Source organism: Zootermopsis nevadensis, unplaced genomic scaffold, assembly GCF_977971745.1.
Source record: "Zootermopsis nevadensis isolate Lab colony 2312 unplaced genomic scaffold, Znev_1.0 Znev_ptg000008l, whole genome shotgun sequence".
NCBI classification, from domain to species: domain Eukaryota; kingdom Metazoa; phylum Arthropoda; class Insecta; order Blattodea; family Termopsidae; genus Zootermopsis; species Zootermopsis nevadensis.
In genome coordinates this window covers 17,019,719-17,033,003 of record NW_028259140.1, presented here as the reverse complement: position 1 = coordinate 17,033,003, position 13,285 = coordinate 17,019,719, and the positions used below count along the sequence as shown (strand labels likewise).

At 40.7% G+C, this 13,285-nt stretch overlaps 1 protein-coding gene and 1 long non-coding RNA gene across 3 annotated transcripts in view; one reads left to right on the top strand and one right to left on the bottom strand.

The window, feature by feature from the left end:
- LOC110834989 (uncharacterized) overlaps positions 1–13,285 on the top strand; it is a 340,098-nt gene that overhangs the window by 24,588 nt on the left and 302,225 nt on the right. The window lies entirely within an intron of this gene.
- TkR86C (Tachykinin-like receptor at 86C) overlaps positions 1–13,285 on the bottom strand; it is a 246,165-nt gene that overhangs the window by 6,389 nt on the left and 226,491 nt on the right. The window contains exons 6-7 of the mRNA XM_022074768.2: positions 3,282–3,478; positions 1,276–1,418 (exon numbers count right to left, since the gene is read on the bottom strand). Coding sequence (XP_021930460.1) covers positions 1,276–1,418; positions 3,282–3,478 — 340 coding nt within the window. The remainder of the gene's footprint in view (positions 1–1,275; positions 1,419–3,281; positions 3,479–13,285) is intronic.

Genomic DNA, 13,285 nt, shown 5'->3' with positions numbered 1-13,285 from the left:
TCGCCCTGATGACGGAGGCAGTAATGACCTCCGAAACGTCGGCAAACTTCTAGCAGACTATATGGCGCAAGAACCCAGAAGACAGAAATCTTCATACTCATCGCCCTGATGACGGAGGCAGTACGACCTCCGAAACGTCGGCAAACTTCTAGCAGACTATATGGCGCAACAACCCAGAAGACAGCCATCTTCATACTCATTGCCCTGATGACGGAGGCAGTAATGACCTCCGAAACGTCGGCAAACTTCTAGCAGACTATATGGCGCAAGAACCCAGAAGACAGCCATCTTCATACTCATCGCCCTGATGAAGGAGGCAGTAATGACCTCCGAAACGTCGGCAAACTTCTAGCAGACTATATGGCGCAAGAACCCAGAAGACAGCCATCTTCATACTCATCGCCATGATGACGGAGGCAGTAATGACCTCCGAAACGTCGGCAAACTTCTAGCAGACTATATGGCGCAAGAACCCAGAAGACAGAAATCTTCATACTCATCGCCCTGATGACGGAGGCAGTACGACCTGCGAAACGTCGGCAAACTTCTAGCAGACTATATGGCGCAACAACCCAGAAGACAGCCATCTTCATATTTTTAATCGCCCTGATGACGGAGGCAGTACGACCTCCGAAACGTCGGCAAACTTCTAGCAGACTATATGGCGCAAGAACCCAGAAGACAGAAACCTTCATACTCAGCGCTGAGAAAACCTCAAAGCCTACCTAATATATATATTTTCCCCGGAAATTTTCTATTTTTTTTCTTTTCGTTTCAAAACCTGTTAGGAGACTCGGAATTATCTGGAATATCTTTTCGTTGGTCTTGCCACTTCTGCTTTCCTCTGCGGCGAGTGGTAACATACTCCATAAGGTAACCTTGCATAATTTGTTGTCCAGTTTAATCTGTTTCAATAATTTACATTGATATGCGAGTCTATGTTTAATTTAGTGACAAATATTTCAGTTTTTGCCCACTGGTTCAAAAACTGTTGGCGTTCGGTATGAACGATGAAAATTTTTGTTAAAATTTGCACTCACAACTTGGAATTTTAAGACAGGGTCAAAACACGTTCCATTCACTTAAGACATTTGTACTTAACGAAATTTTAATGAACTGTCCTGCGGGACAATCTTGGCGCAGATACGATGTTTATAACAACAGTGGTGTTTGAGAAACAGGTTCTGAAGAAATTAAGTTGACAAATCAGACTCAGGGCAAGTTTAAAGTGACTTATTCAATTGGGTTAGCTGAGCGAGTGTTCCTCTCGCTTACCTCTGTATCTCTCCGACCTGGACCTCGCCAGCTCCGACTGGCTGTTCGCAGTGTGTTTCGTCGGTTGTAGTTCCAGGCTGTCCGCGTCCTTCCTGCGGAAACAGCAGCACTGGCAAACGATCCGCTGGAAATACACCCGGAACCTGAGAAGAGACAGATCGACTTCAAAGTATACTTTCGGAAGAAAGTAATCCGTCAGCGAGCTGCTAGCGATGCGAATATCAAAGTGAAAGGACGTCGACGTATTTTGGGTCTGTGAGGGTAAGTGGACATTGTTCATTGTCCTGAGGTAATTCGATCTTGGCTACACGGTGTTTCAAAAGCTATTTTCTGACCGATCTTGTTTGAACATTAATGACGACAATTAACAAATGCAATCAACTTGACTAATTAATGTATTTATTTCAAATATAATAATAGATTTTTTTTTTACAATTTTTCGCCATATCGCCATCATCACGTGTATACCTACTATGGATATACCAAACGTCAAACCGTGTACTAAAATACGTAATTAACATAATTAATAAAATGAAATGGATCGATATTTACAAATGGTACAAGATAAGATAAAATTACATTTTTGATGTCTTGATTAAAAAAATTGGGACATAAAATTTAAATGTGACTATAAAATGTCTGGATAGGAGTCGACGTCAATATAGATGTGGATTCTGAGTCGTGGGGTGCCCATGTTGGCAAGGACCCTGTCTGATGGAAACAATTAAGGCTTCTGTGACGCCTAAAACGGACCATTCGAACCGTAGGTGGGTCCACCCTTAATAGATTTTGATTTCAGAGGGTATTAAAATGTTAGTTTGAAGCATCCATAATACATTTTTTAAGATTATAAATTTTCCAGTCTTAGTTTGTTTACTTTACGAGGTGCGATCAGAAAGTTTCCAGACTGTGTCAATAGAGGGAGAACCGGATGTAGTACGAGCTTCTGCCTTTAGGGGATGCGGCCTACATTCATAGTGGATCAGTGTACCAGCCGGCATCATCGAATTAGCATTTGTTTCTTAGTTACGGGCGTTTTGGTAGTGCATTACACCGACCCTCCTGCGATTTCGGAATGGCGTGTGCATCAAATTTTGCCAAAGACATGTTCTAAACGGCTACGGAAACCTATGAAATGCTAAAGCAAGCATTTGGGGAGTCCGCAATGGGTCGTGCACAAACTTTTGTGTGGCATTCACGTTTTAAAAATGGCCGAACCTCTGTCGATGATGACGAGCGTTCTGGACGACCATCTTCGAGCACAACGCCCGAAAATGTTACGAAGATCGACGTCGTACCATCAACGACTTGTGCGACATTGTTGGGATAGGCTATGGGACCTGTCAGCTGATTCTAAAGGAAGAACTCCACATGCGACGCATCCTGTCTGAGGACCAGAAGCAGAATCGACTTCTCGTTTGTCAGGAGCTCAAAGATCTTGCAAGAACCGACCCCAACTTCCTTTCTAAGCTCCGTGTGACTTCTTCCTCTTCCCAAAGATGAAAATTCAGCTAAAGGGAAGGAGATTTGAGACGATAGAAGAGATTCAGGCAGAATCGCAGATGGTGCTTGACAGGCTGACAAAGAAAGATTTCCAGGGATGCTTCCAGGCTTGGCAGCGGCGCTGGGATCGTTGTGTTCACTCCCAGGGGAACTACTTCGAGGGTGACGGATGAATTTAATTTTATAGGCGCAGTCTAGAAACTTTCCGATCGCACCTCGTATTGACGAATAACGCTTATTCGTAAAAGTCTTTATCCATTCGACTCGGGTGACGTAATGCCCGATGTGATTTACGGTATGGGCGTCTTGAAATTAAGGAAATTCTATTAAATTCAACATAAATCACTGCAAATTTACAGTCTGAAGCGAGTTACGAACTGAGAACGAATAGAGAAAGCGTGAAAGTTTTAATTTCATTTTCGTCGTTAGTTTTGACGACAGGAGTGAATGTTTTCAGACTTTACCTGGGGGCAGAAGGTGCTAAGGCCTTCTCGTGGCATTACCTGTTGTTCATCCAGTAGTAAATGAGAGGGTTGACCATCGCGTTGGACATGGCGAGCCAGTAGAAAGCCAGGTACATGTGCTGGACGTAGCTGCTGGCTGCGATGGAGTTGTTGTGGTAGGCGTAGATGAAATAGCCGTGGTACGGCAGCCAGCAGAATGCAAAGATGGATACCACGAGGATGAACATCCGCACTACCTGGGACAGAAAGAGCAGTTGCCTAAATTCACGGAGTAGACACACGTCCTGTGTCTCTGAGGGCAGGAAGTCGACCCTGGACGTTGACATTCGAAACGTAAGAAAACCACTGAGATTAAAGGAAAAACCCATTTTGTTGTAAAAGAAAGGAAAGTTTTATTCCGGGACTGAAGGTCACAGTTCGAGTTTGCAGAACTCATTGGCCTTGGGAATTAATTTATCCCGTATTTCGAATATTTTTTAAATTAGACTGCAACTCTAGGGGGGTGGGGGGGGAGAGCTTGCGATATAATAAAACCAAATATGAAATAAAACTCGCGTTACGGTATTTTATATTTGGACACAATCCTGAGTTAAGCTTTGGTACCATCAGCGTAACAAAGAGGGAGCCTTCTCGAAGACGACACACCCGCCATTTTATTGGAACTTGAAGAAGTTTTTCTGGGTCAGTGGCTGGTTCAGTTCTTCCAAGCCTCGCGGGTTATTAGAGAAAACTTTTATTACTACCTGTAGAAGTGAGTTTGAAGAGGCGAAGTCTTAAAGATGGCGTGGTCAGAGTCCAGAGAACTTGTCGCAGATAATCCACTTTGCTGGGACAATCTTTTCGTGATGATGTCTGGTCCACGTTGTGGGGCGTCTGAACTTTTTCTTGTCCTGATTTTTCAAACATTTATGAACACGCGAAACTTGAGACCCTACGTTTAATACCGCCACGGTGGTCTAGCGGTTAGAACGCTGGCCTTGTAATCCTGGGGTCTCGGGTTAGATTCCCGGCGGTGCCCGAATTTATAACTTGTGTTGGGCAAGGCCGTGGTCTAGGCAACACGAGTTTTCCTCCGTGGCATCCCAACAATTACTCCATTCACACACACAGAAGAAGGCAATGGCAAACCACTTCTGGATCATCTGCCAAGAACGTATATGAACAGGTCCCAGTCCGAGAAGAGAAAAGGATGGAAGGATCCTGTTCATATGGACCTGTCGTCAGACAGAACACTAAATAAATAAATAATAAATAACTGCTAAAGCCGTATTTGAAACTGCCGCGTTGTATTTTAAGGGATGCATCCTGTCGTGTGTTAATCGTCCGGTTGGCAGTCCGTCTGCACATGAATTATTGATTATAATCTCAATTTATATTAAGATCCGCTGCATGTTTCGACCAAAATTGTTCGTCTTCAGGTGGTTATCTTTAAGTGTTCGAGACTAATAGATGTGACTCCTGATTGTCTGTCGCTGCATTCGCCAGAAATGGGCTGTGCACTTACCGGAGGAATTGGAGTTGAAGAGTCCAACTGCAGCTCCCCATCGATGACTCTGAATAATAGACTCTACTAAAATGGTTCGCCGCTCAGGGCCTTGCGGAATATGGTACGTGGGTGTGGTCTCGATTGGTCTTGATGAGGTCGGGGACAGGTGGCGGGCTTTTGTGAACATGGCGATGGACCTTCCGAGTTCCACAAGCGGCGCTAGAATATTATTAATGAGTTGAGAGACCAACAGGTCCTTAAAGGAAGACTGCGCCGTGGAGTTAGTCCGTTCATGGTGTTTGCATTAATCATGAAGGACCGAAGGCATTGCGTGGTGTTGTAACATTATGTAAACATATTGTTGTTGAAGTAAACGTCTCCAAGCGACAGTATTTGTAAATTTACGAGCTGCGCGCTCATTTACGTCATCTCCTGACGATTATTTCGCTGAGCTACGTGTTTCGGGCATAAGTGGTCTATCTTTCAGTCAGTGTCTATCTTCAGACACTCTTCTATTATGATGGATGTCAAGATTGAATTTAACCAATAAACATAGCATTTTAACAGCAACTGTATGCCTGCTCAGGTGACTAGACGCTTTTACGTTGAAATATGTTAAACGATGCACTTGGCGTCGTCTCGTGACGCAATTCGTGTCGATGAGAGCGTTGTAGGGTCTGCAATGACGTCACGTGTGTGAACGGAGTTGAAACGGTGTGAATATTGCGTTGTAATGTTTAATGATGAGGGTTGAGATTTCTGTTTGTGTTATTCAGTTAATGAAGGAAATAACGAGATTTCTAACATGTCCCCGCTCCTTGCTTGAAAGTGTACGTAAATAAATGCTTATTGAGACGCTTAGCTGTTCGTAAAATCAGCGAATATGCGCCTGAGATACATTGATTTTCGTAGTACAAGACACGAATACTCCCAGACAAATTTCCATATGAAAATCCAATAAAACTTGTATGATTTTCTTAACATGTGGAGGAAAGAATTATATAGTAATTTAGGGAGATCTCGACAATTTTAACAAATTTCACTCTAGCGACAGCTGCACTGTAGTGGCAAAGACTGTAACTGTACAGAAGATAGCCTACCATACTGTGATCAACGTGCAACTTCAAAGGAGTCTGTTTTTGCAAGTCTCAACCTCGTACGGAACCCTCAAAGACGACCAGGTGAGTTTTACATACCCTAAATAGCACATGATATAATAATTACATTCCAGATAATGATAATTACACTGGATGCACATAGCATTTATGGATTAATAGTTATTGTGGTGACAACTCGCACTTTCTAAAGGACAGCCATGCTATGTGAACTGACAAAAACTTCAACTGTGACCACATTTGTATTGTAATCGTGTAAGTCAGGGAGGTTTCGACACAGTGTACTGGGGAGAACTCGACATGTCGAGTTCTCCCTAATATATCTTTTTCTGGTTATGAACCTTATGATACGTTGTTCACTTTACTTCACATTGTATTACAAATAAAACATACGTCCATGGATAATATATGAAAATTTCTGTTTTTAATTTTCAAAAACTATTCATGAAGCCTAGAGTTTTTTCGTAAGGTGTCGAGATATCCCTAAATTACCCTATTTGACCCATGCGAACAAAAGTGAAAAGTTTGATACACTACCACACTAAATTTCACAGATCACTGTTAACTGAATCTGGCCGACGGACATTACCATGAAGTGACTTCATTCATACTGAGCGCATCGAAAGTAAGGGAAGAGGCCGTGTGATGTACATATGACAAGGAACATGATTTATGTAACGTGTGTGGGCACAGACCTCGTCACAACGTCGGTACCAAGCGGTGCCCTGTAGTGGAAACTGGGCCATTTGTACAGGAAGGAGATAGCGACGCAGAATCAGCTTGAAATCCATACACAAATCACGCGAAATTTTTATAAGATTTACTAAAGTATTAAGCAAATCCCATGAACACTTCAAGTAGAGCTGTTTTTATTAACTTACGTACAATAAAACTGCAAAGTTGTAAACTGTTCCAGATGAAGTAAAGCCTTATTATGGACGAGCGTTTTAGTATAAATGAAGTCAGGTACTGTGGTTGTATAACGACATTCACTCAGTTGACGCTGTTGGTCTTCGCTGATTTCTGTTGCTAATTGTCTCAGTCGTTGAACTTAGACGACTCGATATTACGAAGTGGAATAGCACAGCCTTAATTTAACAACACATTGCTATTATGGTTTTTGTTTTGTGGTTAGTGTTTAAAGTGAGTCCCCAACATCGACATATTTCAAAATCAAAAAGTTAAATATAATTAATAAATATATATTTATATATTTATTTTCACAGTCTATACACAAACGTTGTAATTAAATGATGTTGTTAAAATTATATAATATTGAAACATTTATGTAGTATAAAATATTATATTTTGGCGCTTTTTATCGTAAATACGATTTTACATTATTTAGCGCTTTTTTACGACATGTTTCGATGGATAAGACCTCATCTTCAGGTTTATATAAATTTTATAATATTTTAAAATTATTAGATATTTTTATGCAATGTATTATATTGATCTGTGGTTTGTTTGTAGATTTTTCATTTTCATGATGAGTTGTTTGTTTGTAGTCAGACGTTTATTTTCAAGATGTGTTGTGCGGAGTGACTTACGTCTGATAGCTGGTGAGGATAATCTGTAACTCCAAGCTACAAATTTAATAATTAATAAAGTTTCTCCTTTTGAAATTCAGATCCTGAAGCGTAGGAAAGTTTAAAGAGGTATCTCGCGAAGATAAATACAGCGTTAAGGGCAATTTTTGGATGCGTTCTGATAAAATAATCACTCAATAGGCAGACATATACCTCCACGTCGTCGTTCTCCGTTAGACGTTTACGTCGGTCCACGATCTGTCTTTGTAGGGCACCTTTATACGCCACACTCGTTTCTGCTGTTGTTAAGGATACGCTGGTTGATGTGACCTTTGAACTCGAATATTCATTGGCCGCTGCGTCTTCAACACTCGCTGACCTGTCTCCCGTTCGTCAACTGTCCTCTGACTCTGACGTATCTTTTGTATTTCCAGCGGTGCTTCTGGGGTAGAGATTAAAATGTCTTTATCTTTCGAGTTTCCCCCCTCAGAGAGCGTATCAAGTCGAACTTTCAGTCTGGACTGCGAAAGTATCTCGAGGCACGTTAGAAAATGGTTGTACCTAGTGAGAAGGATTCTTCCCCGATGCAAGAATCCGATTTTTTAAAAGCGTTTTCAAATTAGACTCTGCTTTCGGCTAACTGTTCTAATGTCCTTAATATTACTAAAAGTGTGGTACTTATTTTCTTTCCAGCTATAGCCTATTACGTAATCCGGTCTGGTCCTGTCTAAAATTAATTCTAAACCGTTTTATTGAAGTGCTCGGACTGGAAAATTTCTGAGACCCCGCGGCCATTTTGCTCTGAATATCGCTGGCTTTAAACACGCGTCGTTTACGTAAACGTAGAGTCTGTTCGTGGTGTGCCGGTCGATAGGTCGTTTAAAAGTGTTGTCTTGGTTTCCAACTAATTAGGGTCTAAGTCTATTGTCCGTTCCTCTACAAAGAATCATGTTGGTATTATAAACACATCCATCATTAGTAGGAGGTGTGGCGCCAGAGGCTAAAATTGCAGAATTATGCAGTGAGTGAAGTTTGAATGGAGACTTAATAGGCGTTCAGGTGAGACGGTTCACAGCCCAAGAATATTTTTTTTCTGGGGCCTGGAATTAAATGGCTACCAGACCGCATTCTGAAAGTTCCCAGTTCATATCCGAACCGAATTCTTTCTACAATGGATGAGTTTATTACTAGTTTTCCTCAGGCGTTCCCATTATTTAAACGTGCGTCCTTCCACAGCCCTCACGACACACGTCATCGTCCGATATTTCATCCGACGCTGCATGAATTCAGCAGTTGATATAGAGTGATTACCGACAAACAGGCACAGCCATTCATTCCCAATCGGCTAAGCATCGTCTGCCATGGAAGGTTCTTCAGAATTAATGGATTAGCTCATCGAGGCTCGTGCTGATACATAATAATTTCAGTGAAGTGGCAGGCTTGCCACTTCACTGAAATCAAAACATTCATCGGCGCTTTCAATTCCAGCTTGAATGACGACGGGCAGTAATCAGTGCGCTGTCTCAACGCTGGACCAGCGGCAGTGCTCTCTAGTGTGAGCTGTAGCAAGAAACTTTTTACTCAACTTTTAATTTTATGAAGACTGGTGTCTAAAAGTCTCCGATTTTTTTTAATGAAGGTAATACCGCCTCTGTTCGGCTGTAGTATTTGTCCAGAGAAAGCAGTGTTAGGCCATCTTTCGAATTCCGTTCGGTTTTCGGGGACCTGCTTTCAAGTTTATGATTTAAAATGTGTTTTCGTAACGACAGAGGCCTTGCGATGGGCTAGTCCCCTCCAAAGTTGTTCACCCGCACCGTTTATCGTAGAATTAATTTATATTGAAAATAGTGATGATGACAGATAACACATACAGAAAGGCGCATATTTTGTAACCTCATTTGAAATAAGTAGGTTTCTTGTTTACTTTTTAATTTTCAGAAATAAAATAGGGGCGTATTTTAGAAGGTGAGTTGCTCAGTTTCATTGAATGTCGTAGAAAATTTTATCACCCGAATATTCGCCCAGGACTTACGTATTTTTCCTGACAAAGAGTCAGCACGTGCAAGAATGGCTTCCCGGTGACATGAAGGCGCTTTCCTGAAGTGATGTTTATGCGCCGTTATCTACAAGGGAGATAAGAATAACTGGAATTATGAAGCTAGCTGTACGCTTACATCACTTTTGCCCTCCCACGCTATTGGTTTATTGACAAGGTGTTGAAGGAAGATAATGGTTATTCAGATTATTGAATGTCTGAGACTTGAATACGCAAACACAAGGAGGAGGCGCTGTCACGTGCCAATTTATTTTTCGTAAGATTATAAAGCAACGAGGAGAATGTTCACGTTACCACTACTCTTCGCCTTTCGGCATTGCATTGTTCTCATCTTATGCAGCTTTAGAAATTATTCGTGTATTTGCCTTCAAACCTATTTTTAATATATTTTGTTTTCAGTGGTCAAAATAAAAAGTAGACAAAATATGTTATGTGGAGAATTCTCAACTTTTGCATATTTTTATTTTCTGGTGCGAGACCATATTTTTACGTTTTAAAGTTTTAATTTCTTTGTCATTAGTTAGTGTTTGCTTTTAGTAAAACAATTTGTTCTTTCCTGTTTTTTTTAATGGAATTTAGTAAATATGCAAAAATATATTTCTTTGCTCATGTTTAAGTCGCCGGTAATGGTGGTTTAAGCAACATCCAGTATTTACAGAAGATTTAATTATTTATAAGTGGATTTTTCTAAAGAAAAAGGGCTTTGGAACGTCTGAAGCAATTACATACATAAATATATATTAAATCTTGTCCGTCTAATCACAATAAATTCTTATTAAATATTAAAATATTACAATAATTAACATTTAAAATATTAAATGATGTTCTTTATCGAAATATTCGATTTACATTAGACCATCATTTTTCATGTTTCACGACATGTTTCAGTTCCTAAAAGAACCATCCTCAGGTGTATATAATTATATAATGCTTCAAAACGATAAATAATTCAAATACAATTTTCATATATTATGCCAGCGTACATTTTTATCTGATAAAATGGTTCTTTTAGGAACTGAAACATGTCGTGAAACATGAAAAATGATGGTCTAATGTAAATCGAATATTTCGATAAAGAACATCATTTAATATTTTAAATGTTAATTATTGTAATATTTTAATATTTAATAAGAATTTATTGTGATTAGACGGACAAGATTTAATATATACTTATTATATCACAATATGACGCAACTTTACCATCTTACATACATAAAGTGTAATCAACATAGTTTTACACTTTCTCTGGTCTTTTAGAGAACACGTCACTCTAAGCTAACAAGGCTGTGATGTATGCCTCCCAAAAATGTAGAATTATTTGTGCAGTTCCTTTGTTTGAAATATTTCCTGTGTGCAATTTGAATACCTGATGTCTAATGGAAAATGCTTTACGTACACGGAATGATTTTGGACAGCCGTATATTTATAGAGATTGTGCTGAATCTTTTGAAAGGCCGAAGGAGGCGGAGAGATTGCTAATGATGAAGGTTCGCGTTTTTATAGAAATACATTACAACTGTCCACGCTCCAGCATAACTGACTGGAATTCTAGAGAAACCAGCCTGAGCCTTGGCTGGATCGTATCGCTCTCCTGGAATTTTTCGTAGGTTTCCTTACTAATCCTCAAACTTTAAGTGAACTTTGCTGTCCAGTTCACTACAGTACTACTAGAATACGACGGGGAATCTGACGCACGTGAGGTGGCAGTAGGGACGTCTTCATCGCCCGACGGAATTGGGCTAATCAGATCAAGTAAAATAGGACTGGCGGGACATGAGGGAAATAAGAAATGAACGCAACATTTTAATCTGGAAACGTGGAGGAAAGATTCCTCTTTGAACATATAGCCGAAGATGAGAGGATATTTTTAATAGCATGGATCTTACAGAAAGAAGGACTGGAATGGATTCGTGCGATTCAGAACAGAATCCAGTGGCGCCGATCTTTTGCGAAATCTGTGATGAATCTTCGGGATCTATTAAATGAAGGGATTTTCTTTTAGCTCGTAGAGCGATTGTTAGGTTCTCAAGACGGATTATGTCCCATTATGTTAATTAATGCGGTTGATAATTTGTAGTTAATTAACTGCGCATCGAAGTGATTTTACTTCTCGATGAATTTGAACATCGGATTTGGCCCTGAGTGGAAGATACGGACAGCGCAGTGCCTGCAGTAATTAGACCACATTAAGTTCATTAAACGAGTTTTGCTGAGTTAAAGTAAGTTAATAAAGACGCTTACCTCGTGTTCATTCCTTTTTTATTTTAATTGTTCTGGTTTGGTGTAATTAAGAGCCACGTTTATGTGTTGGCACAAAACATCTAGCAGTAATATTCCACCTTTACGGAAATGAGGGCACTGCGTGTCTTAAGGCACACTAAATGAGGCCAGGAAGTTTCTTGTAACAAATTTTGTGCTGAAACATCAACTGAATGTAAGAAACCTGCATAAAAGGCTTTGTTACTCTCAAAGGAAATTTATTACTGAGGAAATGAAATCGCAGTAGGCGAGTTGTAAGGCAGAAAAACATTAAAGAAATATAAATTATTCTAAAAGAAGTAATAGGATCTGAACTGTGTGAAATTAACTTTGAATAGTGTTCCATTGGAGCCACGGTGGTCTAGCGGTTAGAACCTGGGATCTCGGGTTCGATTCCCGGCGGTGCCCGAATTTATATCTTGTGTTGGGCAAGGCCGTGGTGTAGGTAACACGGAGTTTTTCTCCGGGGGCTTCCCCGGTTTCTCCGTGGCATCCCAACAATTATTCCATTCACACACAGAAGAAGGCAATGGCAAACCACTTCTGGATCATCTGCCAAGAACGTATATGAACAGGTCCCAGTCTGAGAAGAGAAAAGGATTTAAGGATCCTGTTCATATGGACCTGTCGTCAGACAGAACACTTAATAGCCACGGTGGTCTAGCGGTTAGAACGCTGGCCTTGTAATCCTGGGGTCTCGGGTTCGATTCCCGGCGGTGCCCGAATTTATAACTTGTGTTGGGCAAGGCCGTGGTCTAGGTAACACGGAGTCTTCCTCCGTGGCATCCCAACAATTACTCCATTCACACACAGAAGAAGGCAATGGCAAACCACTTCTGGATCATCTGCCAAGAACGTATATGAACAGGTCCCAGTCCGAGAAAAGAATGGAAGGATCCTGTTCGTATGGACCTGTTGTCAGACAGAACACTAAATAAATAAATAGTGTTCCATTGTCCAGTGTCTTCCTAAAATGAACTATACGACATTACCTGTTTGTTGTAGCAGTATTAAGAATTATACAATATGGGAAAGATGTGACGTCACATATTTACCGCCTTGTTTACGCATAGAAATTGCTTTGTACATTAAACGGTTAAGAGGTAAGAAATTAGCGATGAACGTAGATCGCTTTATGCATCATTTTAGTCGCCTGGTAGCAAGCAACCAACACAAGAGAAATGACGAAGAGTAGATAGGTAGCATAATTTTGTGCAAGTCTGCATAAAGTTGGGTTAGGTTAATGTCTATGAAATGGTCCTTACGATACGATACAACTCGAGTGTGCGCCATGAGAAGTGTTGTCCAAGCTACTGCTAGTCCTCAGCCTCGTAGCAGGGGAACGCAAGATTCACAGTTCGTTTCATGAATCCACATGGCCAGTCATCGTGCGTGTAATAAAGCCGTCGTTAAACGAGCCTCAGACTAGTACGGGGAACACGCGTCTCGACGTTTCCATGTCGACGACGAACAGCACGGAAAGCGTTTGAAGCCAAAGACTTGTAACTTTTCTAATTGACGGGACCCGCCGTGAAAAGAAAATTAAATCTGAATCAGAGAAAACTGCAGGAAGGTAACTTTACTTTTTATACACTTTT